Source organism: Pediculus humanus, genomic scaffold (assembly GCF_000006295.1).
Source record: "Pediculus humanus corporis 1103172108318 genomic scaffold, whole genome shotgun sequence".
Classification (NCBI taxonomy): domain Eukaryota; kingdom Metazoa; phylum Arthropoda; class Insecta; order Psocodea; family Pediculidae; genus Pediculus; species Pediculus humanus.
Window position 1 is genome coordinate 332,317 of NW_002987887.1, and position 9,283 is coordinate 341,599.

At 30.8% G+C, this 9,283-nt stretch overlaps 1 protein-coding gene across 1 annotated transcript; it reads left to right on the top strand.

Annotated features, from left to right (window-relative positions):
• Positions 1-1,770: 1,770 nt before the first annotated feature.
• On the top strand, positions 1,771-5,899 carry Phum_PHUM601730 (uncharacterized protein; the record flags this gene model as incomplete). Its single annotated transcript, XM_002432776.1, has 11 exons — positions 1,771-1,856; positions 2,138-2,342; positions 2,419-2,591; positions 2,673-3,022; positions 3,109-3,289; positions 3,359-3,697; positions 3,776-3,881; positions 3,974-5,076; positions 5,157-5,375; positions 5,456-5,597; positions 5,693-5,899. The coding sequence occupies 11 exons, from the start codon at positions 1,771-1,773 to the stop codon at positions 5,897-5,899; spliced, it is 3,111 nt and encodes a 1,036-aa protein (XP_002432821.1).
• Between the last annotated feature and the right edge of the window lie 3,384 nt (positions 5,900-9,283).

A 9,283-nucleotide genomic window follows, 5' to 3' on the forward strand; every position in this document is an offset into this window, starting at 1 on the left:
TAATTCTCTCTCTCTCTCTCTCTCTCATCTTTATTGTAATTTTTTTTCTCCAGGGATTTTTTTTCCTATTTCAATTACCGTATTCTTTACATACGATGGCAAAAATAATAATAATAATAATAATAATAATAATAATAATAATAATAATTCAAAATTTTCTCCGTCTCAAAAATTGAAAAAAAAATTTTTTTTAAAATTAAATCGATTCGTTTGTCATCGTCATCGTCACCGTCACCATCACCATCAACGTCATCACCGTCACCGTCACCACCGTCACCATCACCATCAACGTCATCACCGTCACCGTCACCACCGTCACCATCACCGACCACGTTTTTGTATAAAATTAAAATAAATAAATTAATAAACTCACATGATTTTCATAGTGTGGGAGACGTAACAAGTATTTTTGGTAAATGTTGTTAAAATTCTTTTGGCGCATTCATCACATAATTTAATAATAATTTACTTTTTGGCAATGCAAAATTTTCTTTTTCCTCTTTCTCTTTCAATGTCGTTTATTATTATTATCATTATTTATTCATCCTGAAACAAAAAAAAAAAAAATTTATTTTAATTTTGCAATTTATTTATTTTTTACGGGATTAAAACTTCTGGCGGGATCGATCGATCGATTATTATAATCCGAAAAGATTTAACTAAAAAGAAAATCCAATTAATCCGGATTATCCGAATTTTCCGATTTGTTTAATCCCCAAAACCACAACGTCTTTAAATACATCGAAATCAAATTTTAATTAATTAAAACCCCGTGAAAAATTTTATTAACGTCTTCTGCTAATAATCAAATCACATTCACAAACGGTTGTCATTCGTTTTGTTTTGTTATTCTTTTCCTTTTCGTTACGGATTCCTAATCAAAGAATTTTCTTTTTAGATTCTGGCAAAAGTTTTTATATTTTTTTTAAAGAAATTATATAAAAATATTTTAATTGATTAAAATGATTAATTAAATAATTTTTTTTTTGGCTTCAACCGTTGCGAAACGAATTAAAGAATTTCATTTGAAAAGTTTCAAAAAAAAAAAAGAAATAACCGTCATTTTGTTTAAAGGGAAGAAGAGGGAAGAGGAGGGGAGGGAGGGAGGGAGGATTATCATAAATTTCTAATCTTAAAACTAAAAAACGATAATTCAAAGATTTTTGATTTTGTTATGAATTAAACCATAACCGAAAAGAAAATCGTCAAGCGAGTAATCAAACCATGGAACATAAATAAAAATTTTAACGGTTAAAATATTTAAAAATTTTGTTTTTTTCGTTTTATCGTGGCGGAAGAAAACAAAAAAACAAATTTCCGGTTTAAAATTTATCGTAAATATTTTAAATATTAACGAATGAAATCGAAAAATATTTAATTAAAAAAACGATAAATGAAAAATGTAAAACGAACGAATTACTTTCAATTTTTGTTTTTTACGTCTATGGCATGAAAACAAGATGGCGCTTTGCCAAATGACACAATATCATATGACGAAAATAACACGTGATAATATATATATATGTGTTTTTTTAAATGTTTCCATTTATATTTAAAACATAAATTTTTTTTTTTTTTAAATAACGGGGTGAAACGAACATCACGTTAATAATATTAATAATAATAATAATAATAGAAACTATAAACGATGGTGGTTTACCCCCCGCGTTAATTTTGTTTGTTTTGATTTTTTTTTTTTTTGGTCATAGTTTTTACGACGGTTTTAGAAATGAAACAAATAATTATTATTACAAAAAACAACAACGCAATATGTCATTTTTCGATAAAATTTTTAGCCATATAAGTAAAAATAATAAAATTGATAATGATTTGAATGAAGATTGTGAATTTTACGGGTGAGTCTTGTCTGAAAGTTATCAAGATGTGAATTCTAACGTTTTATTCATTCATAATTTTTTTTAAAACCATTCATTGATTTGCATACGTGCTCCTAACCTTTTATTTACATCGTGATATCAATTGTTTACGTTTATGCATTTTGAATGAATTATTATTATCATTCTTTTCCCTTCCCCCTCTCCTTCCCGGATGATTAACGCGAATGAAATAATTTTTCCTTCCAATTAATATAATGGATTCCGTATTAATGATTGAAATTGTTTTGTTTTTAATTCAGGGCTTTAAATTTATCAATTAAAAAAGAAGAAATAAGATTTGTGTTGTTTAGAGAATGCGATAAGAGAGGAAGAAAATTACTTTTCGATTCATTTGCTGTCGATAAAATACCGCTCAGGGAAACAATGTGTTATCAAAATTGTCAGAAGCAGTGCAATAGGAAAAATATTGATTTTATCGAAACGACTCCCACACATGGCTACAAGGTTTTTAAATTTGTAAAAATAATTAAAGATTAGCATTCAAAACAAAATCAGTTAATCGAGTTTGGTATTTTTTCAGTATAAAAAACTATCTGGGGATGTCGCTTGTTTCGGAGAAATGATATTCGGATCAGTCGCCATGACTTACAAGGGAGAAAATTCTTGTAAGATACATAAAATTCTCGAACCGAAGCAAATAATGTTTACTACAATATTCCATGCACCTGTACGATGTCACATGGGTATTTCAAAGTAAATATTTGCACTCATTTGCTCATATTATTTGCTACGATTCATGTTTTGAAATATTAATATTTATTTGATTTACATTAGGGATGATAATTCGTCTCGCAGTCAAACCTCGACGACGACAACGACAACAAACGAAAGTTGTTTGTCAGATTCAAATCTTTACAATAATTCTGGTCAGATTTTAATGAGTTGTTCGACTTGTCCATGTCCTAAATACAATTCACCTACACATAATTCGATTCAGTGTTGTGATGTTAGTGATGTCGATTCGGGATGTAAAAACAAATGTGTTCAAAATTTAGAGAATAGTGATAAAGTAGTGGTAGTGGTAGATGGTAATTCGATTATGAAACGTTCATCACAGTTATTAAATTCATCATATTTGAAAAATTTAAATGAAAATTCAATCAATTCTTCGGAATCTGAGAATTGTAAGTTTCGACAAAACACTCTTGCCAACCTTTTTTTTTTTTTCGTATTACATATAGAATCAATTATTATTATTATTATTATTTAGTGTCTGATATGAGTGGGTCATTGAGTAGTTTAAGAAGAAGATGGGCTCAATCATGTTCTGCTTCACTCGATTCGAAAACTAATGATAATTTAATGGACGTCGTCAGCAACAACGTTCAATGTAAGAAAAGAGCCAAGTTGGGAATGGCACTTTTAATAGACATAAGCAATTGTAAAAACGAGTGAGTATGCAATCAACTATCACTGATGACGTCATTACCGTGACGTTAATTTTTAATTATCCTTTTTAGCGAAATGGAACAATTTTTATTCAATCACACGATTATAATCGATAGCATTATGAGTAAACTTCAATCCTCTGTCGAATTGGCCTACGTGAAAAATCAAAATTTTGTCGATCTCATATACACGGGATTTACAAATGCTCAAGATAGTTTGTATGACGTCATAACAAGTTCAAAACAAAAAGTTCCTACTTGGATAGCGTTGAGACAGAGCGACGTTAACGATTGTGACGTCGTCGATTCTAACCCAGATAATGATAATAGGGATAACGAATCGTTGAAAAGAAAATTTTTAAATGAATTTTCCGACGTTTTGCTCAAGTTCGATACGAAAGATACAAATTTGTTAGTTTTTATCGTTTGTCATTGTTTGTTTGTTTGTTTGTTCGTTTGTTCACTATTGTTCGGTAATTTTTTTTTTAGCTTTATGAGCACGTTGCTTACTGCCGTTTTAACCCATCATTTGAGTTGGGTCACTGCAATCGCTGAGACTGATATTACTAATCGTCACGATAAAGTTAAGTCTGTGGTAAGTAAGTAAGGTTCAGAGAAGAAAAAATGTCCTTTCTTTTTCTAGTTTGTCGCCTCGAATAATTTTTGTTTGTTTCGTTTTACAACCAGATAAAAAATTATAATCCGATTTGGGCTCAATTGAACGACCTTTACGGATTGTTGGGATCCCCCCTTAAATGTGCCAAAACAATTGTGACCGGTAGTGAAATTAAAAAAAACTACATCACTTCCATACTGAGAGTTTTAACTTATTTTATACGGTGTTACAGTGTTACGGAAAACGTTTATGACGTCATCACGGTGGAAAACGTCGCGAAAGAAGTTATCGAATCGAAACAGTCGAATTTCGAATGGGATTTCGATCGTGCGAAAACCGTCACGGAAAATTTGTCACCGTCCCGTGTGATTTACAAAGGTGAATCTTCCCCGAAATCCGTGGATAGGGAACGGGAAATGGGAAAAAATTACGAAATCCCTTGTTTTTCCGGCGACGGGATTTTAAAAAGAAATAAAAGTTTCACTCAGATCGTCGATAGGGATCATCGTGAGAAGGGAAAAAATAAAAACTTGCTATATCCGGACATAAGGGATTTGTTAAAATGTGAAAATTTAAACGAATCCGATTTGGATTTGATTTCCGGAAACGATTGTTGTACGGTCGGAGGGAAATCAACGGCTGTCGGAAACGTGACAAGGTTCGCGGTCGACGAACCTTTTCCTAGAGTAAATATCAACGGAACGGATTGTTTGAGTTCGGACGAGGGTTACAGCACGATTGACTCGAACAAAGCTGAAAACATATCGTTTGAAAATCTCAAACCGGAAACGGGGGTGTCGAAAACGAGAGACCGGAAAAAAAACGAAATCGTTTTCCTTTTGGGAGACAATGAAAAATTAACTTGTTCGAATAAGAAAATAGTTTTAAATAAACCCGATATAATAGAATTTGAAAGGGAAAATTGTGAAACGGGAAAATTTAACGATGATGATGATGATGATGGTGATGACGTAACGAATCGAACGGTTGAAAACAATAGTGATAATGATAATGATAGGTTTTTTTTAAAAGATCGGACGTTGAACGAACACGTTTCCGGTGACGAAAAAAAATCATCGCCATTCAATAACGGGTCGACGAAATCCAAAGGTCAAGGTCACGATAAAAATGAATTTTATTTCCCGTGGGTCGTTACCGAAATACCTTGTCCAGAGTAAGTAAGAAATTGAAATTTGTCTTTTGGTAAAAGGTTCCCTACGTTAAAGAAAATTTTTTTTGTCGGATGAAAAACAGGATTGCGAAACCGACGGGGAAGAAGCAGTTGGAAGTGAGCGCGGTTTTCGGGGGAGTCAACCAAAGGTACAATTCCGAACAGATAATTCAAGGGATCACGGAACCCAAAAACGAATGGAAGGAAAAACTACAGAAAGATTTATTTCACTGCGCGTACAATTCGACTTTCGAAAAAGACGTAAGCGAAGCATTGTGCATAATCGGCGACGTCGATTCGTGGTAAGAATAAAAAAATAGGAAAAAAAAAAAAGCAGAAAAATTTAAATTTGAATTGATTACCTTATCGATATGTGTCGCAGGGAAGTTACCGTACATTCCAGCAAAACTTCGACACTGGACAAAAACAAAGAATCGGGAATCAGAGTCGGAATGTCGCAACTCGTGTCCGACATGTTGGAATCCTTTGTTTGCCTTCACAAAATGAAAATATCCGAAACGTTTGTGAGTTTTCTTTCTTTCTCTATCTCTATCTCTCTTTCGGGAAAGAGACTCCTGGAAAAAAAAAAAAAAAAAAATTTAATTTATTTGTTTTCCAGTGCTTTCATCACGTGGAGAAAAAATTGAGGGAAATTTATTTGAAAAGTAAAACGGTTGCCGAACTCCTCAACACGAGAGAATTGTGCACGATAGATTTTCTAACGGAAAAATTAGACGTTGGAATCAACGACATTCCGCTTTTGCTCTCTGTTGCCACGATTCATTCGCCACAAATTTCACAAAAATACGGTCTTTCGTTCACTTGAATTATTAATTAATTAATTAATTTATTTATTTTACTTATTTATTTAGGGTTCCAGTCGTTCATCCAAAGATTTTTATTTTTTTAATTTAACGAAGAAGGCAGGAACGTGTTCGCGCACGTGCGCGCACACGTACACGTACACGCGAGTTTAATTTTTAACGTCTATGGTTTTAATTTTTTTTTGTGTTTAAACCGCAGACGTTTTAATAAATAAAAAAAAAAAATTTTTCTGACGTACTGTAAGAATTTTTCTGACGCTTGCCTCGTTTTATTATTATTATTATTATTATTATCATTATTATTTATTAACGTGCAATTGTGAGTTTTTTTGGGTCGACAGGGACCAATACGGTTTTTCGTTTCTGCAAGTACAAATTGTAATTTTTTTTTTTTTTTTTGTTAAAATGCTGTTTGTGGGGGGATGGGGGGTGGGGGAAGGGGATACGATTAATAAACTATTTGACGTCATTAATTTCGTTTCGATTTTTTTTTTCGCGCGAGGGAGTTAAGGGGGGGGGGAGAGCGAGTGCAAACGGTCAAAAGTGTTTTTGTTTTATTATCATTATTATTATTTATTTTTTTATTATTTTTTTCATTTTTTTTTTTTTTTAATTTTATTTTTTTATAATAATAAATCACTAAAAATGAAAAAAATGATTTTTTTTTTTTTACGCATGAATTTATTTACTCTATGGAAATCTGGAAAAAAATATTTTCCAGTTGATTGTAATGAGTGTTGCATAATGAATGATAATAAAATGGAGGAGAATTCTGCGAAATTTTTAAATTGCGTAATAATAATAATAATAATAATAATAAGAGAAAAAAACGGTTTTAAAAACGATCATTTATTTATAGGTATGCCTGGCTGGCTGGCTAGCTACCTGTTTTTTTTTTGGTAGGTATTGTTATACCTGAACGAAGATCCTTTTTTTTTTGTTTAACCCTTCGATTTGTCCTTGACTCGTAAGAGTCAAAACAACTTTTACTGACAGATTTTCACAATCGGATATCGATCGATGTAAAACCGTTTTTTTTGTTTCGTATTGTTTTCCTTCGTTTTAATTATTTAAAAAAAAACCGCCAAACTTTCTTTTTACGTTATAAGATAGAGAGAGAGAGAGAAAACAATCGACAAAGTTTCCCAATTTAAAGGTGTAATAATTTAGTTAATTATACATTACCATACCTGAAATATAATTAACCCAATTAAAACCCAAACGGATACTGATAATAATAATAATAATAATTTCCTATGCGAAATTTAGTTAAACATTAACGATATTTTGTTTCATTTATCGAGTTCAGGTTCGAAAACTCGAAAAAAAATTAAAGACGACGATGATGATGATGATATGTTGAGATGAGCGTAAAAATAAACTCAAACAGGTTTATCGCGAACCTGATTTTAAAAACATTTTAAACGCCCTAATTTTTTTTATTTTTATTTATTTATTTATTAATTAATTTTTTTTTTTTGTACCTGAGAAATAAAAATAAAAAAAAAATTTTTAAAGGATGCCCGTCAACTTTTTTTTTTTTTTTTTTATACAATTCAAGGTTTTTTTTTTTTTAAGTTTTATTATATTTTAAATTTTTATTGAAAATGTCGTTAAAAAATTTTTTTTTTTTTTAATATCGGAATTTATAAAATTAATTAATAATTACGTAATTTACACTGACTGACAGACAGAAAGAGAGAGAAAACAATAGACTCAGAGACTGAAAAAGAGAGAGAGAACAACAGACTGAGAGACCGAAGAAGAGGGAGGGAAAGAGAGAAAACACAAAAAAGAGAGAGAAAGAAACAGACTGACTAACAGAGAGAAAGAGAAAAAACAAACAGAAAAGAGAGAGACAGAGAAACAGAATGACAAACAGAGAGAGAAAGAGAGAGTACAACAGACTGAGAGACCGAAAAAGAGAGAGAGAGAAAAAACAAACAGAAAAGAGAGAGAGAGAGAAACAGACCGACAAACAGAGAGAGAGGAAACAGACAGAAAAAAGAGAGACAGAGAAACAGACTGACAAACAGAGAGAGAGAGAGAGAGAGAAAGAAAAAAAAATTAATAATTTAACTTTTACAAAATAATTAATCGAAAAAAAAAAAAATTTTTCGACGCTCTCGCCAGCCATTTTTTTTTTTTCGTTTTCGTGGTTTTAGAAAAACAAATTAGGTTATCGTGTCACTCCGAACGAAATTAAGGTTCAATCGAATCAAATTTTGTTTTTTTTTTAAAAAAATTCGAAAAATCGTAAAAAAAAAAAAAAAAATTCCAAAAAGATTAAATCTAATCAAGTTATATACTGTTTAAAAAAAAAAAAAAGTTGAAAGGTCAAATAACTTACTGATGATATAACACCTTAGGTCGTACCTTTTGAACACCTTTTTTTTTTTTTTTAATGAAAAAAAAAAACCGAAATATTCAAGTGAAATTTTTTTTAAATTTCATAATAACCTCCACTAAATAAAAAAAAAAAAAAAAAAGGAAAAAAGAAAACAGTTCAAAATGGCGGACGATTCATAAAAAAATAAATTATTAATAATATTTTGAAATTTGTAATAAAAATGAAGAAGATTAATAAAATTTTATTTGTCAACGATTATGTTTACTTATCGTCATCGTCATTATCATCATCATCATCATCATTAATTATATTTCAATTTTGATTTTTATTGATTGGAAATTTATTTTATTATCAATCGATTTGACTTGTTTCTCGATATTACGCAGACAAACACCCACAGGATTATTGTAATCGAATTCAATCGCAATCGATAAATAATTTTTTACCATATATATTATTATTATTATTATTATTATTATTATTTGGTACTACCCAATACCCGATCGGTATTTTTAAGTACTCGGAAAATATTTTTCTTTTTCACTTTTAGGCGAACTGTCGTATAAAAAAACCCCAACATTCGAGTCATATGTACGAGAAAGTTTAAAATTTCTCTTTCTTTTTCTATCTTTGTGTGGTTTACTCTTCTCTCTCTCTCTATAAGTTTATCTATCTGTCTGTTTTTGGGTGAATCTTTTTCTCTCTCTCTCTCTCTCTGTTTTTGTGTGATTAGTGGTCTTTCTTTCTTTCTCTTCCAGTCTGTTTTTCTCAATTTGTATCATTTTCTCTTTAATTCTTTCTTTCTCTGCCTGTCTTCGTGTGAATCTCTCTCTCACTCTGTCTTTCTCTCTTTTTTTTCTCTCTCTATGTCTTTCTCTCTTTATTTCTCTCTCTCTGTGTGTTTCTCTCTTTATTTTTTTTGTCTCCTTCTCTCTCTCTCTCTCAATATCACTTTATCTGTCTGCCTTTGGGTGAGTCTCTTTCTCCGTCTTTCTCTCTCTCTCTCTCTTTGTGTAATTCATTGTCTTTCTTTCTT